Source organism: Lipophrys pholis (assembly GCF_963383615.2).
Source record: "Lipophrys pholis genome assembly, chromosome: 7".
Taxonomy (NCBI): Eukaryota; Metazoa; Chordata; class Actinopteri; order Blenniiformes; family Blenniidae; genus Lipophrys; species Lipophrys pholis.
In genome coordinates, this window is record NC_137638.1 from 22,801,686 (window position 1) to 22,826,221 (window position 24,536).

Consider the following 24,536-nt stretch of genomic DNA (forward strand, 5'->3'; position numbering starts at 1 on the left):
ACCAAATTATATGATTAAATTAGTTAACAAAAGTAAAACGAGAACACAAGCTGGTATCACTCTGCAATGTTTAATAGACTTCTTAGAAAATTGCGTACCATACATAGGAAATACATTGTTTTTATAACAAATATATATTATTTTTTCAGTTTGATAAAGGGTTACAGTCTGTACAATCATCTCATGAGTCTACTGAATATGATTAAGATTTTACAGTGAAAATCTGAAAGAATCGTATAAAACTGCAAAATAACTTCATGACAACATTTTATTTATTTTTTTTAAGTCACAAATTTGTCAAAGGATTTTTTTTTTTTCCTGGCACAAACATTCATTATTTTGTAAATACTGATTTCAAAGTGACAATGTTAGCCCCGTATTGGGAGGAAATTCAGTAAAAAGCAGTAGCAGCAAACACAGCAAGAATAAAATGAGTGGAAAGTTTAACAGAGTCATGTCATTTAATGTTAGCTTTGACACACACAGCATTAATTCAGTTTTAAGAGATTAACTGTTTGGAACGGAGGCATTCGTTGTTTTGCAGTCAGTCAATATGGCTGATCTTGTACAACTTACTGAGATTTGAAAAGTAATTTCTACAACAAGATGCTTCTATAACAACACAGAACATGATCAGGCACCTCAGTCTCACCCTTGGCAACTCACTTCAATGTCAAAGTGTTGTACAGGATTCCCACATCCAAACTTGGTCAATAAATCAGTACATTGCATGGATTCCATTAATGTTTCTGCATCGCTTTGTAAAGACTGCAGACTGTAAACTTATGTTGATATCTCCAAGCTCTGACTGCGCTTTACTGTGAGCGCTATTTACACATGTTCTTGTAGTTCTCTCATGGGCCTTTTCAAAGATCTGAAAGAAAATCTGGAGGGGGGGAAATATTTAAAGGAAATATAATTAATCCAACAGAATGCTCAAAGGGTGAAATTTCATTCAGAAATCTCAGCAGTGGTTTGCGATGGCTCTGTGGGGGTAAAAAGCTGAATGCAGCGTCAAACCTCAGAGGGAACAGTGCTGTTCAGTGGGAAGGAATGCAAATGTCCTGCAGCTGCAAACAGTTGTGGAACAAAAAATCCATTCTTTGCATCTGAAACTGTATCATCAGCATTCATTCGTTCTTCTCAAGTGATGTGGGTGAAAACACTCTCCATGTCTCTGTGCCACACACATACACATGTACGCAAACATGCAGGGTTGAGGGACCAAATGGTGATCTTCCCCCCCCCCGCTCTTCACCCAGAGTGAACATGCAGGCCTTACTAATCCAGGTGTTTGGAGTGTGGAGGGTGAAGGGGTGGGGCAGTTATTAATAACCAGGCTCCTGTGAGTCCTGGTGGATGTGGCCAAGCAGCAAGTGAAGAAGTCAAACCGGTACAACGTAATTCCCAGGAAAAGTTCCAAAAGCCCGAGTCCGTTCAGACGTACCTGCAATCAAACACATGATAAAAAATACTTGTCAAGGTGAAGACGCCACACAGTGGTGCCGTGGTGAGCGCTCTCGCCTAACCAGTTTGGAACTGGGCTCGGGGGCTTTTCTATGCAGTTTGCACCCTGTGCCTGGGTTTTACTGTGATTTCATAATGCATGCATCAGTGTTTTTGCATTAATGGATTTATGAGCTGTCTGAGGAGGTATCCTGATTTTACGTGGAAACATATTATGTAACGGTGGGTCTATTGATGGAAAGTTGCAATGTGTTGTAACGTCCACTAGAGGGCGAACTGACACTAAGAATATTCACAATTTATATCACTCAAATTCCTTTTAAACTTCAATTTGATGATTTATGGAAATACAAATATATGGTCGTTGTTGTATTTTCAATAAATACAGCATCAAGTGAGGAAAAAATACCAGCACTTACTTACATGTAAGTCTTAAATTCTGTGTTTGTATGAAGGTGTGGCTTTCAGATGACTTAATACAAACTCCTGACTCATGTGTTGAGAGACACGTCACTGAAAAGATTGGACAGAATGTTGTTTCCCCAAAATAAAACGGTCTTGTTTATACAATAAATACAACTGAGTAAGTGCCACACACCCTAAAATGACTATTCTCTGTGACCTTAAAGGGAAACACACCAAATAAATCTTACCTACAAACCAGCCGTCATCACACTTCTCCATTACTTGCACAATGTCTCCTTCTCTGAGCTCCAGCTCGTCTGAATTCTGAGGCTTGTAGTTGTAAACAGCTTTATATCTGAAAATTGAAAATGTGAATACATACATTTAGTGAGAAACGAATGAATGAATCAACTGATCTGCAACACTTGGGGGGGTTTCAAAGTGTAGGAGACATGTAGTTTGATCTTTATTTTCAAGATTATCTGTTCTCCTCTACATTTTAAAATGTGTAGTGTGGCTGGCTACTTAAACTTATTATTAAATCTCGGCACAGTCCCCAAACCACAAAACTGACATTAGAACAGCCGTAAAACAAAAATCATCAGTATAATAAGAGTCATTCGGAATATTTTAATGGAAACATTTAAAAAATAAAAGTCAGCCAAGCCACAAACAAAAGCTAAATGTTAATTTAGCCTTCTATGAACAAATACCTGAGGCTTGGTCAGCAAATTGGAGTGTTATTTTGTCTCAGCAAAAAGTCTACCTATATGAATATAAGTAATCATTTTGATCAGCATCATCCTGACTGTACTTTATGTTAACTCCAGACTGCCTCCTCCCTCCCTCTGGAAGAAACCAGCATGACTGTTTTTGGCCAACCCGGTGACTGTAGTTATTCTGTTTTCCAGAAATAAAAGGTGAAATTAAAAGAAGAATTTGACGACGTACGGTTGCCTTTGCACCACAGTTGAAGCGGAGCTGTTTGGTGCTCGCGTGCGCAGCAGAGAGTTGACATGTGGATTGGACGGAGCAGTCACGCTTGGTATTGCCCCCTGGGAAAAACAGAAACGTCATGTCAGGTATTAGGGAGTAAGAAACGATGAGCCGCATTCCCGACAGGGCAAACAGTAAAGCTTGAGGGAGTGGACGTGCTGGGGAGGGCAGTGAAGGCAGACCTGTGAGGGGTCAGTGTATCTGGGGCTGGCGGCGGTGGGAGCTCCTGGAGAGACGGCTCTGGCTGGGGAGCTCTGGTTTGGAGAGTGTGTCCCAGCCCAGTGGCTGTTCTGGTTGGTGGGCGAAGCAGCTTTAGAGGCGCTGTGGGGCCAACGATTGGCCATTTCTTTAGATACAGGTGACTGAGTAGGGGAGCGTGACTGTGACACAAGGCCGCCGTACGGTACGGGTGAGGAAGGCTTCACGGGGGAGTGCTGAGGTTGTGGGCTCAGTGAGGTGGGCGTGAAAGGTGAGAGTGGTGAATAGCAGGGTGAGTGAAGAGGGCGTCCTGGACTCTGGGGTCCAGGGGAGAGGGGAGACACGGGGCCCGGTGAGTAGTCATCCGTGGAGTATTTGGTGCGAGGCATCTTGAGGACCTGGACATAAGTGGCGGGGAAGATCCCACTCCGGCTGGTCCCTGAGATCCTGCCCTCCAGCCACTTGTCATCAACTCGCCTGGTAATGCTGATCACTTCACCCTGTTGAGATATAGAGATTTAACAAGGTCATTTTGTGGAATTAGCATTTAGAATATATCCAAGTCAAAGTCTGTTTTTATGTAAGAACCATAGCAGTATCTTCCTCTAATCGGGTCTTGTTTGTGATAAAAATGACACAGCTCCCAGAAGCCATTAGCTTGAGTACAACTCTTCATCAATGTAAATCATATAAGCCTCATAATTACAGGCATGGTTTTTACATGAAGATTACGGTCATAACATTCTTTAAAAGTGGGTAGAGAAAATTTTAATTGTGTTTTGAGTAGTAAAAGAATATTACCAACATTGGAACTGTATATGTACATATACAATCCTCATCACAGAGTATTGTACACGAGTATCTTGTGCTGTATTGTGTACATACATGTTTACATGTATGTACACATACATGTAACAGGCCATCAAAAGGAATGAAAAGAGACACAAAAACTCTTTAAGTCTCCACATGTTGGAACTAGCTTGCAGCCGTCCTCTCCATATTTTGTCAGAACATAATTTACAGTCTGTCTTCCTCTTATCATTCTCATGTATATTCGAGATTCTCATGCAGAGGTGAAGAGAGCGACATTTTTTTCAGAGCATGAAGTGCTTACCTTACGAAAAGAAAGCTCCACAGGGAGGTCCGCATTGAAGTTATACAAAGCCACTGCCTCTCCGTAGTCCAGAACCTGGAGAGTGGGAGACTTTATCGGAGTCGGCTTCTCTGTCGGTGGCAAAATCTGTGAAGGAGGTGGATTTTCTGTAGCCGTGATCACATAGTGTCACACCGTAAATGTCGAACAGAGATTGTGCCGCATTAGAAACTCACCTCCACATAGGATGTAGGGAAAATGCCGGCTCGCCCGTGATGCTCTCCTTCAAACCAGTTTGCATCTACCTGCCTGTGGATGTAAACAATGTCGCCTTTCTGCAGCGCGAGCTCCCTGCAGGACGGGAGAACATGAAACAATCTTACAGGGGCGTACGCCGGTATCTTGAGTGTTTTCAATCTGAGCGGTGAAGTCAAGACTTTTGTTTATTGCTGTCATGCTTTGTTTCAGAAATGTAAATGACCGAGCACAACAGGAAGACGTGTATTGATCGTATCAGCTGTAACTCACTTAGGCGACTGCGCCTGGAAATTAAATTTGGCTCGTGCTGCTTTCATCTGAAAAAAAAAACCAATCGTTGAACGTCATGAGAACAAAATAATAGCTGCAATTATTTGAAAAAAGTGAAATCAAACAACAGAGAATAGTTCATTCATTTTTCATGCAATCATAGCACATAGTAAATTGTAGAAATGTACCTTTTTCTCTTCTTTTTTATGTGGAAGCTCCATGATTTCATCTGCAGTGGAGAGACGTTCTACTGTGGAGGAAAAATGAAGTCACGGAGCTGTGAGTGGACTTTTCTAATACGTGCACTCTTTTGTTGTTTTTAAATGTGTTGCTATGTAAAAGCAGTCACAGGCTTAACACCCGCACAGGCTCCGATGGATTCTTGACTTTCCAGGAAGAACAATTGGATAAAGCTAATCTTCAATCAGGTCTTCCGAGTTTAACTTCCTATTTTTCTGGGCTTCCTCCCCACCCATCCACAGCTGTTTCTATAGGAAAAAACTGTTGAGACTTCCCAGGTTTACGTCAGCCTCGATAAAAGGGTGAAATACCAGAGCAGAAAACAACAAAGGCGACGAAAGGAAGCACAGGACCATCAGAAAAAAACATGATTACTTAATGTTCCATCTCAAATGTTCTGACTTGATTGAATAAATGGCCTCATTTTTGAGGATGCAAGGCTTTAATTGTTCAGGATTTAAGAAAGATTACAAAACAATTTATCAACTAATCAGCACTATTTGTAATTAATTGGTTTTATCTTAGTAATAGAGTTATTGCATCGATACTAATGGGGTCCATGTTTACCATATGAAGGAGCCGAGGCTGAGGATGTGCCAACAGAGAGGGGGACAGGCTGCTTGGGTGCTGAGAAGTTGCTGTGAAAAAGAAAATAAATGCTTTAACTTTTTGTGTTTATTTTATCGTCACAGTGTCTTACGATCGGGGAGGACGTCAGGAGACAAAATACACAAACTGCATGCCGCTGAGGGACAGCGTGTGTGGTGCCTTCCTGCAGATTCACTGTAAAGCACATCTGTTTGCAGCTGGGTTTCATACAGAGATGAAACAAATAATCAGACAGCTACAGGGGCGGGCCGACGACACTGTGTGACCTGCCATTGTATTGAAACTCTGGTTTTCAAGAAAGTATGGGAGCTGCATTTATCTTTACAGTCCTGACAGTTCCCTCCTGATAAGATCCATGGGTCTGTGTTTAGGGTTGGAATTCATCCTGAATCAAAAGTTTCCTGCTTGACTTCCTCTGAATCAATTTGCATATTTGCAGACAGTATTCTTGTGTTGCAGTGTTTGCACCGAGACACAAACAGCTACACAAGTCGAGATAGTAAGAAGCAGCGGGGAGGCGATGGACACTTTGCTGTTTTAGAATTAAACCTCCTGGAATGGAAAAGGTCATTAGCCATGAATTTAACCTCAAAAAACAAGCAGTGAGAATCGTCCAAGAATGCATTACACACATGGTGAGAAATGTGGAATGCTGTCTGCTGCTTGATGTAATGAAGACTGTACTTGAACTCGTTAAATGAACAGCCCGCTCACAGTGTGTCGAGCACAGAAGGTCACCTGATCGACTAACAGGTATCTTGCAAAGTAATCCTGGCCGAAGCATGAAGTAAAGTATAGTAACATTACTTGAGGAATGGAGGAACTTCAGACTGGATTTAGAGGTGGAGAGTTCTGCTCAGAGGAGGTCTGTTATCTGGCAATTCACCTTGGATTTACTATTAACTTGTTTGGCATGCGTGAATAGACTTTCTGAACTGAAAATATCTAAGATCCACAAAACATCTCGATCAACTACTATTAATGAATCAAACAGTGTTACATACTTTAATAGTATTAACTGTGTTTGTTCAGTTATTGGTGAACAACATGCATGAAAACATTAACAAATATAAAACCATGCATCAACTTTACACTTTCGTCGGAATGTTTGCAGTCAGCAGTACAATCTGAATGAAAGATACTTTTCCTTAAATAATATAAGTGTAAAAACACTTCTCAAAACTCCTTAAAACAAGCAAACACATTGTGAAATGAAAACTGTCTTAATGATGATCATAGCAGTGGCACAGGTCTTAATCCTACCTGTAGTTTGTGTTGCAGTTTGGAGTCTCTGGCTCTCTGCTTCTGGTCTCCTGCAAACAGAGTGAACGTTTAACAGTTTTTTTCTCCCCTTGCAGCGGCCCTCACAGAACCTCACAGCTCAGAGCAAATCTCACAACAACTCAGACAAAGTGGAGGTGCTGACCACTCCCAAAGGAGCAAGAAATCCCCTGGGTCCTATCCTCCCCAGCCTACAAACAACAACACAACTCATGATCTGTCTGAGCTGCTTGGTATTTCAGTCAAGCTGCAGCCGCTGGAGCCAAACGCAATCACAGGAGAAGCATGAGAATCAAACACTTGTTAGACAGTCCCTGTAGTACAACATAACAACATATTAAAAAATGATTCAAAAGCAATTGATTCTTAGTTGGGTTGTTTTTTTCTGGCAGGCAGTTTTAGGTTTGTTGAGGGAAGCTTGCAGGCAGGTGATCGTCAGTGCAAAATCATCCAAGTACAAGACAGGCAGGCAATGCAGAGGTCATCATCCAGTTCACACAGGGGGGGGATATATATGTGATTAAAGCCAGCAAGCAGAGGGATATTTTCTGAGAGCGTGGAGTAACGAGGACGGTGGGTGGGGAATATGCAAGGTCGGTTGGTGGGAGTGTGGGGATACGACAGAAAGAGAGATTCAGGAGGGGGGCTCAGTACCTCACCCCAGCCTCGATGCTGCTTCTTCTGGGAGAGACTTCGCTCTAGGCCCTGAATCTCCGAATCCAGCTCAGCCTCAAATCGACTCAGCTCAGATACCAGACTGGCCTGAGCTCAAGCAGCGATGGAGTAATGTAGTAGCATGATTACAACACCAATACAGTCTTATTTTAGGAGATGATAGTATCTAATTCATCGTTTTTCTAATGAACCATTGTTATGCAGAGAGTTATACACTTAAGTTGAGTTGGAGACACTCACCTCAATTGAAGGGGGCTTTTGTTTTTCGGGCTGTTTCGTCGCAAGTAATTGAGTCTACGAGAAAAAACAAAAGAAAAACATATTACTGAACCTCATCATTGCTTCAAAAACTACAGATGATCCAAAACTTCAGAACACATAAGAAATCGCCTCGTCGTTTAGCACATGTGGATTTGTTCATAAATTCACATAATTATCAGCTACTTCTTACTGGTCTTTGTCCAATATAAAGTTTCTGAACTTTGAGTAAGAATCCAACGTTAAGATCCTAATTATTTCAATCTCGGCACAGAGTGAGGTTGTCCTTGGTTTCACTCTCTGATGGACCGTTCTGTTTGAGCTCACATGTTCTCATTGTGTGTGGGTTTTGTCGGGGTACTCCTCCACAGTCCAAAAATATGCCTGCGATGCTTATGAGTGACTCAAAATGTCCCATAAATATAAATGTGAGTGTGTGGTATTGTCTGTCTGTGTCCCCTGCTACCCTGATAATTCCCGTTCAGCAAATGTATAGAAAGAAAATAAAAAATTCATTTATGATTCAACAAGAAACTGGATTTTTATACTGTCAGTTCCAATACACAAACTTGATGGCCTTCAGAGCGAAGCAGAAACAACTGAAAATAGTAAGTCAAATTCCTTATTACGTTACATTCCAAAATAGCAGCGTTTCCGACATGCACAAAAAGTCAGCACAATAATTACAGCTTAAATAAAGTGCATTTGGACGCAGGGTGGAGGTCCAGTTTCTAGTAGTTACAAACTCCTGGAGTTCAGCAATGCCTCTTTTACCCTCTCCTTAGAAAGACATAACCCCACCTGCAGCTGATCCAGCTATGCAACATGACTTTAAAAGGCTTCAATGGTGAGAAGTTGAGCCTTTTTTTTTCTTTTGTAAACTCTTGGCTGAACATTTCCCCCTGAATGCCAGAACCTTCCCAGTTAGTTCGGAGTCATCCTGCCTGAAAAATCTCAGTCTGAAATGTCCCTGTGAAGCAGCTCAACACCTGATATGGTCGATGTGCGGTTTGTTCAACACCGTCCAGGGGATTCAACATTGGCCTTTGTCATAAAAACAAAATGAAATCAGTCTCTGTGCTGTCAGCTGTTGCACACTACAAGAGGTTAACACCGTAATACGAATCACAAGACGCCTCAGCTCCTGTGGGGGAGTGAAAACAAAGATTTCTTTTCTTCACCAGTGTAGACACAAGGTACATAATGCACAAGATCTAGGACAGCGTTGCAAGAACCATTTAAGAAAAATAAACAAAACAAAACAAAACAACTTCAAGACAACACTCTGTGACTCACTGGGGATGTTCAAATGCGGAGTACACGTCTCAAGTACACAAATGATTCCATACTCTGTCAATGCAGCACCCAGAAGGTGCGGGACACACAAACCAATGAAAAACAATCCCAGAAGACTCATTCAAAAGCTCGTAAATCACAACCTTTAAGGATAAAACCTGGTACAGCCACAAACATGAACACTTCTATGAAGCCTGGTCTGAAAAACATAATGAATGAATGCTAAAAAGGCTCGCTCTGAATAGAAGACGCGCCCAGGAAGCGCCAGGTACCATGCACTGTCAAAAACCTTCACTCACAAGTCATCAGATACCTCGCGTGAGAAGGTGAAATACGAGGACTTAGACTGTAATCCTGTTAGAAAAGGTGACCAGCCCGCTCTCGAGCGCCACGGTGGGAAAAGAAACAGACTACACAAAGAACTTTGATGATGAACCAACAACAATACCAGGTAAATCCGCCACACAAAATCATTTTTTAGGGAGGAATCAGATCCTCTTTCTGCTCTGACTACATGTGAGCTCGTACCTGGCTGTGGCTTTCAGAGGTGGACGTCTTTCCAGGCTCAAAGTCGAATATACTCTTTGGTTGACGGTGCTGCTTTCCTGGTTCTGATAGCTTATCTACATCCTCGCTCCTGAAACAAAACACCCCGAAACACACACACACACACACACACACACACACACACACACACACACACACACACACACACACACACACACACACACACACACACACACACACACACACACACACACACACACACACACACACATCATGGACAGCAACTTAATCACGGCCTCATTGTGAGCACCTGTAACAACAAATCCAAACTTGTCTCGACTGCACATTTTTTCTCCTCTGCTTTCACCCCGCATGATAGTTTATATGTCACACCGGTACAGGTCATACAGTTTTGCCACGTGTTGAGTGTACAGGTGTTTCATTTTGAAGAAAAGTACAAAAAAAAAACCCACTGCATCTCAAGCTGTCTAGAAGTTTAATTAAAAATGCCGAAAGGAGTTTGGTGATTGATCGTGAGTTTGCTTCAGTTTTCCTTCCAGTTCATGCTGGGATATGAGCAGTCGTCTCGTGACCCTGAAGCAGTTGCATCAAATCAGGGTAAACTCACCAGTCTGGAAGAGCTCCGTGAGGCGTCAGTCTGAAGAGATTCTTGTCTGCTTCGTTACTTTCCTCTGTATTATCAGATAACCGGAGTCCTGCATGCGGATCAGTGGATCAGCTTCACATATAGAAATTATTACAGAAACAAACAATGATAGAGTCACTGGATAAACTCACTCTCAATCGACCACTGCTGCGAATCCTCCAGTTCTGGTGAACAAAGACATTATTTTCGGATCAGTTAAGCACTTTATAGACATAAATTAGAAGGAAAGCCACATTTACTCTTATTCAAAATCTCACATGTTGCTCAGTTTGAGAAATCAGATAATGCGCTTCAAATATTGTGTAAGTATATAAAACAAAACTAAAAATAGGAACAAAACTTTATCATTTCTCCCAATGTTTTATAACCTATATTCAAAGCGCGATAATGTGGAACTCAATGCATGTTTATGAATAGATTCTCTGTGTTGTTACTAATACGTTCTTCAGGAGAAGTTGTCATATATTCTTATATAATTCAGTTTGATTTAAAATGAGATACAAAGCATCCTAGATGGTTTTGTTAGAGGAGTTTCCTCCCTGAATCATATTTTCTAGTAAGATTATTCTGCCAAATCCTGTCACTGTTATGACAACATGTGTTTCAACAGGAAATGCAGCACATGAAGCTGCTTTGGTGCTTTTTTTCCTCAGTAGGTTGAATTATAAAACAATTTGAATAAAACGTGCAGAAATATTACTACAAAATACAAAATTGATTTAGAATTTAAACCGACACTCCTGTCATGAGTTTAGTAAATAAATACCAGGACACATCGTTCTATTATGCAACACAAAACAGAGATAACTGAAAACCCGGGTATAGGAGGGGCTGACATAAGAAGCTGGATTAATGTCAGATCTCATGAACTGAGATGACATAAGACTTTAGGGCTCTTTCATCATGTCTTATTTTGCCCCTGCAATAATCTGTTTGCTGAATAACCTCTGTTGTACCTGACGCTGACAGTGAGGAATTTGCTCTGGAGTGGAGTGTGTGAACGGAGGAGGAGGAGGAGGAGGAGGAGGAGGAGGAGGAGGAGGAGGAGGAGGAGGAGTATATTTACCCTCTGGCTTCTTGTGAATCTGTCTGAACATGCTCTTGTACCAGTCTCTGGGCTTGTTAACACTCTGATGCAAGAACAGAGGGGAGGTGCAGAAAGTAAATAAACCTGGCAAATCAGACTTTGTTAAAATACTTTTCATGACTGTTTACATCAAACTCCAAAAAAGAGAAGAGTAAGAAACCGAGCTCACTAACAGAAATAGAGCTGCAGAACACTCTCCATCATACACAACACAATGAAAGAAAGTGTTTGGTAATGAAGTACTAAGTTCTGGTGTCTTACCGATCTGGAGGCGATTGGCATCCCGGTCTCATCCACCGGTCCGATTCCTTGGAACTTGATCAGCCTCTCCTCTCTGGTGGGCGTCCAGCTGCGTGGTAAAGTGGCCACAGCCTGGACGCCATTGGACAGTCCGCCTGGGTTACCATCATAAATATAAGATTTCAGTCACTATGTTCCTCACCGTTAGTCACATATTAAACGTCTGTGTTTTCAAGCAAGAAATCAATGCTAAACTTTACTGAGTCAATTTTATAACCTGACGTTTCAACGCCACTCGGCTCCAGTTATAGATTACAATACAAAAAATGACAGATGAAACTTTAAACTGCACTGTTATATTATAAAAATAACTGTTATATTTTATAAACAAACATCGCTATATTGTTATATTCAGGCTTGATCTCCTTTTTAAACTTTCCACTTCTTCAGTTATGTTGTCGGATAATTCAATCCGTTTAAAAATACAAGTTTACATTTTATTAAGGATAAAATCTCCTGGATTGGCTAAGTGAAATAGACAAATGAGAAGTTATCCAGCTAAGACATCCTTGCCTGGACTTTAAATGATAAATACCAGTGATAAAACTGCGTAAGTTCATTTTGGACAATAACGGTAAACATTCTTTGAATTTCTTGATTTGTTTTATACATTAGTTATACATTTTCAGCAGCTATTTTAATTCGTTTTTTTATTATATTTAAATTGTTTTTAATTTAGTATGCACTGAGTTGATTTGCCCAAGAATATATGTGAAGTTCCTCTCAGGTGAGCCAATGGACAGGTCACTCAATGGCAAATCTATGTATTTGCATTTTTAAGATAGATAAGCTGTAGTGCTGGAAACATGTCTTTTTTTTATCTAACATTTCTACAATCAACATCACATACAATATAACTCTAATATGATCCTCAATTCTTAACCATTCATTGACAAAGTGATAGAAAAATTCTTAATCTTACTGTGTGCCTGTGATGGTCCATAGTATGAGCCAAAGCTGAGACTTCCTGGGCCGCTTCCATTGAGCTCTGACACCTAGCAAAGGAAATAAATGTATAAATTAACGGTAATGCAACAAAAATCTCAGTGTGATGAAGCTGAAAACCCTCAATAGTGACCTTGTGGCCACAATTGATTTTATATAGCATGTAATTCCTCATTTTTCCACAGGGAGGAGCCCTTGTTTACTAAACTCTTCACACTGAGCCTCAGTAGTTTTAATAACTCAGACTCCAAGCCATCATCAGATACCTTGGAGTCTCCAGATGGCTGCCTCACGGAGCGGAAGGGGCTCAGAGGAGGCGTGGGGAGTCCAGGGGAGATGACCACCTCATGGGTCAGCTCTGGAGAAGTTAGGATGTGCTGATGTGAAGAAACTCCGGGGCCCCCGGGGAAAACAATCCTGGAGCCATTTGGTCCTCCAACCACTTCCTCACTTTGCTAAACAAAGAGGAAATGAGAAATATAGATGAACAAAAACACTGTGTGAACTTTGCTCCTGTCATGTCCTCCTGCTTGCCGAGAGTAAACAATGCTCTCCACGCGAGGTCATGTGAACTTGGTAACAGTCGAGCGATTCTCCAGAGGATAACCGGCCTCAGTGGGGGAGCCTCTGATGAAAAGGTCCCTAATTTATTTAAAGCACGAGCAGGGGGACGTGGCGTGTCCACCCACTCCATCATCTCTCTAGACTCCACTGCAGAAAGGCTTCATTCAAGGTGCAAGAGCGGGGGCACTGAAACAGGAGAGCACCATTATGAGCCCATTAACTCTCTATTCACCCAGTCTCCCTATTCTCCATCCAGGCGGTGGAGCTGGGGCCAGGGAGGTTGTGATGGGGTCTCTGATGTCAACTTCAAAATCGAGCAGAGTTAGCTGTGACCTTGTGGTCTCCATAGTAACTTTTTACTCCTCCAGCTGGCCCGTGATGACCAGTCCTCCTCCTCCATGTGGTCCTATCAGAAGCTCCGGCCCTCCCTGCTCACTCGTCGAGGGGTCATGGGAAAGCCCCCGGGTGCCTGGTGGGGATGGCTATCTGCACCACAGGCATGTTTTTGTGACACTTGACTGGACATGTGTCACACTAATGAGTGTTGTATTACAAGGCAACGTCATATGTTCATCTGCTGGAAAAGGCGGTGCTTTACCTGAGACTGCATGTGATCTGTTATGGTCGTTCAGGGTATCAGCGTTGTTGACCCGGCATCGAAGGTATCTGCAAAAATATTTGTAAAATGTTAATGTCAATATCCTCCAAATCTGTTAAAATATCAATAATTTAATTTTAAATTGTATTTATATACCACTCAGGTTTCGTAACATCACATTATCATCTTAGTAGTTTTCGTAAAACAAATCTTGCTGATTTCACTCATTTATCCACTAGGTGCCTCACTTCTTCAGTGAAGTCACGCCATGAGCTTTGAGAAAACCTGCATACTCCAGATAGACTGCAGGAATTTTGCCTTCTGAGAGGCAGCAAGCTGTTCCTTACATTAGCGTGAATAGAAACACTAAGGAAAGGTAGTATTCTGATTTAAGATTGAATTGTACAGTATGCGACCCCTGAGCTAAAATTACTTTGAAAACACTGATATATCGGTTTATACTGCAAGAAGTTTCCTGGTTTTAAACCATCTTAAAAATGTCTTAGATTGATAAATAGATAAATCATATTTGCTGCACGAGTATTTGAGAAACCATCTTCATTCAAAAAAGTTTTCACCTTTGTTTTTAGGATCTGTAGCTTATATAGTTCTTCAACGGGAATTTTCATGTTCAGTCAATCTTTTTGTAAAATTATTCAAAATATCTGAAGAATATTAAAAATGTTCAAATATGAATTGTTTCCTTTTTTTAACGGCTCATGATCTATGTTAGGAAGCACAAAGCCTTTCTGTCATGACTTCACATTTCACAGCTGTTCCATTATCCCATCCCAAAAGAATCCTAACGAGGGAAAGTCAGCGTCATCCACTTTTCCCCCCAGTTACTGAGGAAAAAAAACAAAAAAAAACAATGACAGTGACTCACAGGCCTGGCTTCCCTCATTCTTCCCAGTCAAACAAAGTCGTAACAAGCCAGACCTGATAATGGATAAGGTTGGCTACTGAAAGTGGAGACCAGCTCCTAATCAACTGCACCTCAGACTGACAGGTTAGAGCTGCTGTTTCAACATCAAAGTGGGTTAGTGAAGAGGAGGAAACTGTTTCCGCTCCTGAGTGCGACGAGCACCTATAGTGGCTAAATAGTCTCTAATGACAATACAGGCAAACTGCAGACTCTTGACAGCCCTGAATAAGCTTCACTCTCCAGCCTCTGCGAAGGCCAGCTACTCAATTGATTCTGAAGTCTTGTTTTGGGGGTAAAAACTCACAGAAAGTAACGCTGACACAACTTGTCAGGTAAATATAAGGAATTTGCCTTTAAAAGCTTTTGGCTTTGGCTAGAAAATAATGACCTAGTGGGGCCCAGACGGCTGCAGGCTGAGAGCTGCCCGACACAATTTGCACTAATGAGTTTTCCATGTGGCATTCGCAGCTGCGTATTAGAGTCCATAATCATTGTGGTGAAGACCAAGAAACGTATAAGCAGCCTGTGTCTCTGCGCACAAGGTTGGGAGACTGCACAGGGCTCATCCGCTGATAGAATCAACGTCGCCGTTTCCAGACAACGCCGTCACTCATCTGAGTCATCATGTCCCAGTAAACTACATTACATAATGAGAGAAAGATGGGAACCAGAGAATTGAGTCCACAACAAAGCTGTTAACGCTCACGCATGACAGATGACCCATCATCGCTTAAACCAATCAGTGCCAGCTGATTATCCATCTGACAATAGGAAACATCGCAAACAAGCTCAACTTACGAATAATTACTGCAACTAACCTCATTTACAAGATGTTTAACAAGCTGGTCCCTGTTTATGCCTGATCTCCTCTGAGCAAGAGGCCAGTCAGTCTGAAGGAGAGTCACTCTGATGAAGCAATTACAAGATGAATAATTAACATTCGAACATTTGAGGAAGAAACAATGGACTCTCTTTTCTATTTAATACTTCTCATAAGTAGTTAATGAAATATTAAAATAATAATAATGACTTCAAGCCCAAAATGTACGCATTGGCCAGGCATCCCCAGAATAACATAACCATACGTGGTAATTCCCTCAATTCTTCCTGTCCCGTGCCAGTCGAAGTGTGGCAGCTTTCATGCATTTAATGCATCTACTCATTTATATTTAGCTGCTATAGCTGCACATTGCGCTGTAGCGTCATCGGACTTGGTGGTGTGTTGGAAGTCCAGTGACAAATTCTCACGTTTGTCATCTAGAAAAACAATGCAATCAGTGGACCTGAGAAAGTTCCTTTCAGTTACTTCCAAATAACATTGATGCACCAGACACATCATACAAGAACAGTAGCAGGCTAATGGATGTGATGTTTGTAACTTCATTGCTTGGCCGGAGGATGGAAGGTTTTAGATTTAAGAACTATCGTATACAGGTGTAGATAAGAATTCAACTGTGTGTTATATATGCAGAAAGAATTTCCATATCATGAAGCCATTCAAGTCCACAAATGCCTAATCTACAGGTGTGAGCTATAAAGTTTTAAAAATGAAAAATACACATAATTTGTCTATGTAAACATACATATATATTCCTTCACCAGATTAATTAAGTTACCATTCGCACACACACATATGGCGCTGATTTTAGTCTCCTGTGTTATAAATTTCCACCTTCTCCAATGTGTGCCCTATTAACAGTTAAGATAAGAATATGCCACTACAGTTTATACTTTAATGTGTGAGCGTGTACACTCTGAGAAAATCATCGAATCATTCATTCAAAAAAGTACAAGTCATAATAATAACCACGTGGTATATTGAAGCAGCGTTATTAGTTTCATACAGTCCGACTCTGAAAAACCTATGATCAGTCTCACTGGACATCAGAGTAAAGAACCCATAAGACTCCATAAGACACTCTAAATAATATAGACATTTGTCCTGTAATATGGTTGACTGGTGAATGCAACACATCAGTATGAATATGAGTGCCGTGTGTGTACTGAGCAGATAAAAGCCATTTTGACCTTAACAATTGCTTTTATCACTAAATATCTTTGAGGTTTTAATATATTTGGGCAGGCTTCCCTCTTCTAATGGTAGCAGCAAGAAGGAAAGGGAAGATCTACAAGACAGTAGTGAGACTTGTATGGTTTGGAACTGTGGGAACAATGGAGCTGGAGGTGGCAGAGATAAACTGAAGAGGCCGGGGATGGTTTGGACGTGTGCTGAGAAAAGCTAGTGGATAAATTAAATGTCGGAAATGGAGAAGATGAAGAACAACTCAGTGAACATTTATGGATGCAGTGAAGGAGGACATGTCGATGGTTCAGTTTGAAACTTCAGAAAACTCCCACCGGACAGGAAGAAAAATGACACAACTTCTACACAAATCTTTTCAGTGTTACCATTAGACTGGATTCTTTTTCAATTGGGAAAAGAAATAACCAAAAAAAAAACATTCCACATTTGATTTAATACAACGACAGTTATGTACGAATTGCAATATTTTGTGGTTGAAATAGGAACTCCCTCCCCCTAACAGCCAAAACATTGTGCTTCATCAAAAGTAGCCCCTCCACAAATAAACGCATGTCATAACATTGACTCTGTCTCATTCCTCTTGGGAACAAAATCCACCACAGAAATCCTCCAGGACCAGAAGCATTCCCCCTTCGACAGCACCAAACACAATCCTGCCTAATAAGGAGAAATCAGTGTTGATATCTAGCTAGAAAATCCCTGTCCAGAAATCTTGGCCCTCCTCGGATCTGCTCTGAACGCCCAGTGCATTCTTATGTAATTACGAAGACTCAACACAGGAGGCAGCTACAAGCTTTCACAGACGGCAACTCGATGCTATCTGAAATGTTGTAGGCCACAAATTTACAAGCAAAACTCCTGCTAGGTGAGAGGTCCATTATCACCGCTGGATCGGCTTCACAGATTGAAGGAAAAACAGACCCATAAAAGGCCCGGATATAGAGATAATGTCAGGCCTCAGACGTGCCTTTTGCAACATCACGTTAATATTTTCAGCCTGAGGAAAATCCAAAGTTCTCTGTTTGAGTTTATTTTACATTCAGTCTCGGATAGGTTAACTGAGGACATGCAACATGAGAACCAAAGGGAATTCTGCATTTTTCCTCCTTCTTTAGCCAGTCTCTTTGAGCCAGATGTGAAATTCCAACGGTGGGCTACAAGTACAGCTGTAGGTCTGTGAGCTATTTTGTATGATGATCTGAAGAAAAGAAACACAGATGGCATAAATTTGGTTGTTGATTTTTCACCATCAATCTGAAGACAATAACCTGGATAATCAGAACAACTTATTCTCTGATCTGCTGACAGTTCGTAGTATATTTCTCTGACTGTTAATACTGAGCTGGCAACATTTTTTTTTAAAAAGGCTCATCTACATACACTTTCTTAGCCAGAAAACACTTTCCCTTTAAACTTGAAGCACTAAATCTCCTGGTCATCTACATGTAAGTGTTTCACATAATCATATTTAATGTTACTATCTGAATAATACACTTAATTACTATATGAGATCTCTGTTTATTTGTTACCTTTATTATCACCGTGTTGTTCTGTTCTTTTGGTCGGGACACTCTGGAAGCAAAGACCTTCAGTGCAGCTTGTGTGATTAAATATAAAGGGTTTTCTAAACTTGACACTATGTAGAATCTCTACATCCCTGCTGTTATCTATAGAAGGCAAATGAGTATCCAGGATATTACGCTGAGCTGTTGCGCCAGAGAAGACCTACTCAGCAGCTATACGGGGTCAGTGAGCTTCACCACACCCAATGTGAGTCCTGTGAATCATAATAGACAAGACAAGGAATAGCTGCACAACACCAATGGGAGGTAACAAATAAGAAGAAAAGAAAAGGTTTTTTGAGTTCAGTATGAAGAGAAACCAGTCTGTCAAATAGCTTTCGTTCACAAGAACTGGAGATTACAGCAACATCGGTCATCGAATTTCCCAAACGTGTCCGTCTTCTATTGCAGCCAGGTCTCTTCTGAGAAGACGGTGACCTCTGATGACCTGGTTCTGCACCACACAGGGAGAGAGCTTCTTGCATTGTTCCCGCTAAGAACAAGGCTGTCGAGGTGACAGTGGTGACACAGTGGTGACCCGTGAACCTGCGTTCAGTATGAAAGGTCATGAAGTGCAGGTCAGGGAGGGAAACTCTTTGTCCATAAATCAAGGCCAATGGACTTGAATAAAACAAATTAAACAGTCACTTCTGAATTGATCTCCATTCATTAACATGGTTCATGTCCTCTGTTTTGGAGTGTGCGCTGGGGAGTAGAGAGCAGAGTTAATCATTGACTCCATGCGGTGGGAACTGCTGCACACAGTCTGATGAAAGGATCTAAGTCTTGCTCATGTGAAGGGGAGCTGCCAAAATATGAGCCCAGCTCCAATTGGTCCTTTTATGAGGTTCACCTGCATTAGACCTCAACCTAAACCCTAATGAGACCTAAACTCTTCAAATTGTATGAGATTATCTCCTCTAAATATATTGTTTATATCCAAGTTAGTATTGCGTCACATGTAGAAGAAAAGGGTCAAAGCTTATCAATCGTATTACATGATGTACAAGATACCTGCTACCTAACAAGTTATACAATGTGGTGAAAAGAGCAAAGAAAGAAAAATTTCCGCTGAAATAAAAGTGATGCGCTGGTAATTTCAAGCACATTTGTGGAGTAAATAAAACAGGCATTTCCCTGAAAACTCATGAAATGAGTCACTCAGCAGCTATGTGAAAGGTCAATCTCGAGAGGTGGATCGCACAACCATCCTGCCTTCCCGCGACTCAACAGACGTGCAGATGGAGCTCCATACAAGGTCCTGGGGAGCCGCAAGTTTATGATATGGTGTTATTGGTGGATACACACATTTATCAGGAGGGGAAGTATTTCACCTCCATGTATGGTGCTCCTCCAGTCTGAGCAACAACAGGAGGAGTCTGCGTGCTTCTTGTCAATGGAGAGGCAATGTGTCCATAAGGTAATAAATCAGCCTCCTGCCACCAGAGAGAGTAGTAGAATTGCACCATTTTATCAAACATATTCTCTCTCATTTCTAAACTGAGTGAGAAAGTACATGCTCGGTGCACAGTATGTGCACAGTTTTAAATTCTCATGCTTGTCATTTTGCATCTTCAAAGCTGAGTCCAGCTCGAGGATATGAGCAGTGACAGCTCGATCCTCTGTAGAATCACAAAGGAAGTCAGAGCTGGCTGTGGAAATCACCCCGACAGTAAGGAGAGCCCCCTGGCTTCCAAGGATTCCTTGACCAGGGGGGCCATTACCCTTGATATCTGCTGCGGGATGAGAGCATAATCTCACGCAACAAAAGATTTCCTCTGACTGTCTCAAACTCACCTGGCAGCTACCAGTGTAAACTTACCTACCGGGCAAAGCAATGAGGGATGACATGTTGAGAAACAATACCCACTGTGTCCACTCTCTCTCCTACTCTCCTCCAGCCATAACACCTGATGCTCTCTCCTTTACTTCACTCAACACACCTTGTCTGCTTCAACATTTGGAAATGCAGACATTACAGGAGTTCATCTTCTGTGAGAACACAGCTCTCTGTGTAAACTCCAGGCATTGCTCGTGTGGAGCAGCACATACTCCGCCAGCAGTCAGACTGGTTATTCAGCCTTAACAAAAAAAACACACTTGCAAGGAAGCCAAGCATGCCGTACATCTCTGTACAGCTACGATGATTAATTGGACTCACCTTCAAAGTTGAAGCAAGAAGCAAAGTCACACCTCGTTCTGTCTGCCCCGAGTCGCGCATGAAAACCACTCTGCTGACCTTCACTGCACTTTCTCTCTCTGACTCTTGAAACTAGCCAGGACACACAATCTCTCTCTCTCTCTCTCTCTCTCTCTCTCTCTCTCTCTCTCTCTCTCTCTCTCTCTCTCTCTCTCTCTCTCTCTCTCTCTCACTCACTCTGCAGAGGACTTCCCGGTTGACAGGCGTTGCCATAGCAACCAAACTCGGCCCTCGTTCAAAAGCCATTCTACACTTGGCTTGTCGTTTCGGGGCACCTCCTTGAGTGAGGCAGTTCGTATTGTTGTGATAAGGTGATATTTCACAGTGCAGGGTTAACCAAAGGGGAACACAAATAGTTCATCACCTCCACGTCCCAGCCACTGCTCACTGATATCCCCCCTCTTAACTTTATCACTTCTATGCCTCCTGCTCTCTTTGTCTGTGTGTGTGTGTGTGTGTGTGTGTGTGTGTGTGTGTGTGTGTGTGTGTGTGTGTGTGTGTGTGTGTGTGTGTGTGTGTGTGTGTGTGTGTGTGTGTGTGTGTGTGTGTGTGTGTGTGTGTGTGTGGCCAGGTCTCTTGCCTGCCAAATCCATGAAGGGAGAATAAGAGTTCTTTTTGTTCCAGGAGCCCTGGAAGTGTTTCAAAGTCATTATTCCAGGTTTTATAGTGTACCACAAGTTTTTCTCACTTTTATCCCACACACACACGCACACACACACACACACACACACACACACACACACACACACACACACACACACACACACACACACACACACACACACACACACACACACACACACACACACACACAAACACACACACACACACACACACACACACACACACATGAATGCACACACCAGCGCGGAGCATTACTTGTGGGGTCCACTCGTTGCATCCCCTGGTGCCTTACACCAACCTTACCATCACAACAAAGTGTCTATAGCTTTTAGTCCTACGATTATTACCTAAACCTTGCTGTTGACTGACCATTACCCTTGACTTTTGACCTCATGTCAAACCTTAATCTTGAATCTGATCCAATTCTTAACCACAATCAAACTTGTTTTCTTAAATCTCAATCTTTGCCTCAATTTTAGCCTCAATCCCAGGAGACAGCCTGAGCCTTAATCTGGTCATAAACAAATACGAACAATGTTGACATTAAACTTAATCTCAGTTTTAGCCATCGCTCCAACGTCTGCCTGACCTTGAATTGAATCCTTAACTCTACTTTCAAATTCCTGACCTCAATCCAACTCTCATCTCTGCTTCATCCTTTTGATAAAAGCTGTAAACCTAAATGAGAAGAAAAAACCCCAAATCCAAGCATCTGAATCCTGACATTTAAACTCTATCCCTCACAAGACCATTGACTCTGTTCACCACTCACTAGGCTGAAAGAGGTAAACATCACTGTAATTTAAACGTCCTGACCCAGTTGTGATTTCAACCCTAAAACCACACTTCAACCATTAGAAATATGTAAATTGTGAAAACACGTATTTTGAAACAAACCAAAACTGTGGTGGTCACACAGACACACACACACACACACACACACACTCATGAATGCACACATACACACACACAAAATACTTTCCAATATTGAGATTAAAGGAAGTAACCAGAGACTGAACCATGTCACTCTTTATAACCAGGAAATTATTCAAAGTTGGAGATGTGTTATGAACACAGATAAGTAAGTGAAACTCTGGTGGGATGGTTGGCCAAACTTTGGCGCCAACACCAGTTAGAAAGGAATGAACACTTTCCAAATTCCCCCGGCCTCTCTTGCAGGCAGTTCTTGCCCAAATAAAACCAGGATTACCTGTTCATCCACATGTCCTGCCAAAAGAGACAAACAGCACAAAAAGTCGATGTCTAACATGCTGACACGTTTGTTTTAGCATGTCTTCTGTCCTGAAAGGACAGAGTTACAAGGTCCGTGTCGCAGGTTAGGGATCCCATCACCAGCTGATGAATGCAATTAGCTTCAATTCTCACAACCACAATGTAATCTGAAAAAAAAACTGAAAGGAGAGCTAAGAATTGCATTAATGGTATCTTCAGTGGTCCTTCAAGTTGTTTAAAAGTCTGTCTGCGTGTGCTGACCCATTTCAGCTTGAAACTGAAGGACTCAGCTCTATTAAATAATTCAGCGGTCTGGCCCGGTAGAGCAAAACTCAAGGCTGATATCCATTTACCATGCCTGTTACTGCCAAACAGCAGCGCGGCAAAATCTTGAGGGGCAACGAGGGCTTGCTGGAGAAGGGCCCCTTCATAATCAGTCCCACTAGTGCAGACTTTCACCCCACTGCGAGCACATCTGACACCCTGTCACTCTGCAGTAAAATGAAGTAACCATGCAAAAAGTTCAGACTGGGATTCAACACCTTTCCCACAGGGTCCTTGTACATGTGATCGCTGCACAAAACCAACAGGAAGGTTTATAAACATATTGGACCGAAGGTTGCTTGTCTCAGCCTTTCACTTCGGTGGACGGATTCCAGCAGACCTTTACTACGCTGTAAATACCCACCACTGTCCTTTCACACAGTGCCAGTGTGGCACTGCAGAGGCTCATTAAAATAATGACAACCGAAGATTCCAGCGAGTGAATAAACCATGACAGAAATGGGTTATATAATCAAAAACTTAATTACTTAGTGCCTAAGGGGACAAACTTTAAGATTTGGGACAGCCAGTCTGTAAAATTCAGAGATAGCGTTACCATCAAACTGTCACATCGTCAAGGTGATAGGAGTCCACGGGGTTAACAAGCATCAGCGTGGACAGATAACGAACGCAAACAATACTTTACAGTTAGTCACGTAACAATCTGGGAACAAACACAAAAAGCATCAGGGTTTATTCTGACTGTAAACAGCCTTTTGTAGCCCAGGACTCTGTGTCATACTGTTGGCTAAAGAGGACTAACATCTCCATAAATCTGCCATGAATCATCATGGGCTTGGTCAGATAAACAAATCAAACAATAACAACAACAAAAACTGAGCACTTCTAACCTGGAAACATCCTCACACACTAAACAGCTTTAGGATAGAGGCCTGATCACAACCATCTTATATCAGGGTGCCATTTACTCTTTGGAAGGCTTGTTCGGGTACATAGCTTTCCCTCAACTACTAAACAACTCAACAATTAACAGAATACTGAGGTAAAACAGTCCCAACAATAAAACAAGAATAAATAGTATTTGCACTTTTGTTTTGTTTTTTTATTCATTTACTGATAATGGCTGAAAAATAAACATGATGCTCAAATCTGTCAGAAAATCTCTCTAAACTGTAATAAAAACATGCATTTAAATGATTCCTGTTGCTGTGACGGATGCTGGGAAAAGTAATTTATTGTTTTCTTTCCTCGTGACACTGACAGTTGCTCTATAATCAGAGTGAGACAGAAGTTGTGAAGTACTTACAGGCGAATGCAGCTGAGCTGTGAGGTCTCCTCAGCACAGGGCAGCAGAGGAAGTGAAGAAAAAAGAAGGAGTGAACCACTGCTCTCTCTCTCTCCTCCCTTTTTCTCTTTCTCTTACTAAGGCCAACAGAGTCTCTTTTATCTGTGGTGAATGATTCAGCGTGGGTCTGAATGTTTGACTGGGTGTCTGTAGGCGTGTGCACTGTGTCTGTGTACAGCTTGTTTTCTGTGTGTGCGTGTGTGTGTGTGTGTGTGTGTGTGTGTGTGTGTGTGTGTGTGTGTGTGTGTGTGTGTGTGTGTGTGTACTTTAAAGCTCATCAGGGAGAAGGCACTCAGTAATAGTTTCCATGCACAGCTGGAAATAATAGAGATTCCCATACAGGCACAGGCTCAGTAGAACCGCCCTCAAGTGTTTTACGCGTAAAGGAAGAGGAGGCAATTTCCATCCCAACCAATAAGCCCGGGTGAAACCCACATTCATAAGAGAGGGATCTAGTCACTGTGTCAGGTCTTCACATGTTGTGTGTATCACATTCGTATTGTGCACAGGAGACACGCTTTAGTGCTTCTGTACAAGCCCCGGGTGGCTAAAATGACTTAATCATGCATCACCTTGCAAGACCTGTGTGTACACTCAAGAAGAC

General features: G+C 41.9%; 1 protein-coding gene across 10 annotated transcripts; it reads right to left on the reverse strand.

Moving 5' to 3' along the window:
* Positions 1-52: 52 nt before the first annotated feature.
* sorbs3 (sorbin and SH3 domain containing 3) lies at positions 53-24,083 on the reverse strand. 10 transcript variants are annotated; one of them, XM_080467703.1, is made up of 22 exons: positions 23,894-23,990; positions 15,458-15,545; positions 13,715-13,782; positions 12,819-13,007; positions 12,530-12,602; positions 11,569-11,702; positions 11,287-11,350; positions 10,352-10,384; positions 10,182-10,269; positions 9,575-9,683; positions 7,733-7,786; positions 7,472-7,579; positions 6,800-6,849; positions 5,495-5,565; positions 4,876-4,937; positions 4,688-4,734; positions 4,396-4,510; positions 4,181-4,306; positions 3,051-3,566; positions 2,824-2,927; positions 2,121-2,227; positions 53-1,447 (listed from the first exon to the last, which is right to left on the reverse strand). In XM_080467703.1, exons 3-22 carry the CDS (start codon positions 13,724-13,726, stop codon positions 1,386-1,388), a joined length of 2,124 nt encoding a protein of 707 aa, XP_080323829.1. In that variant the 5' UTR covers positions 13,727-13,782; positions 15,458-15,545; positions 23,894-23,990; the 3' UTR covers positions 53-1,385. The 10 variants fall into 10 exon arrangements, with proteins under 10 accessions (XP_080323829.1, XP_080323830.1, XP_080323826.1 ...); XM_080467704.1 differs by lacking the exon at positions 23,894-23,990 and adding an exon at positions 20,407-20,506; XM_080467700.1 differs by lacking the exon at positions 15,458-15,545 and having other exon boundaries at positions 23,894-24,083.
* Between the last annotated feature and the right edge of the window lie 453 nt (positions 24,084-24,536).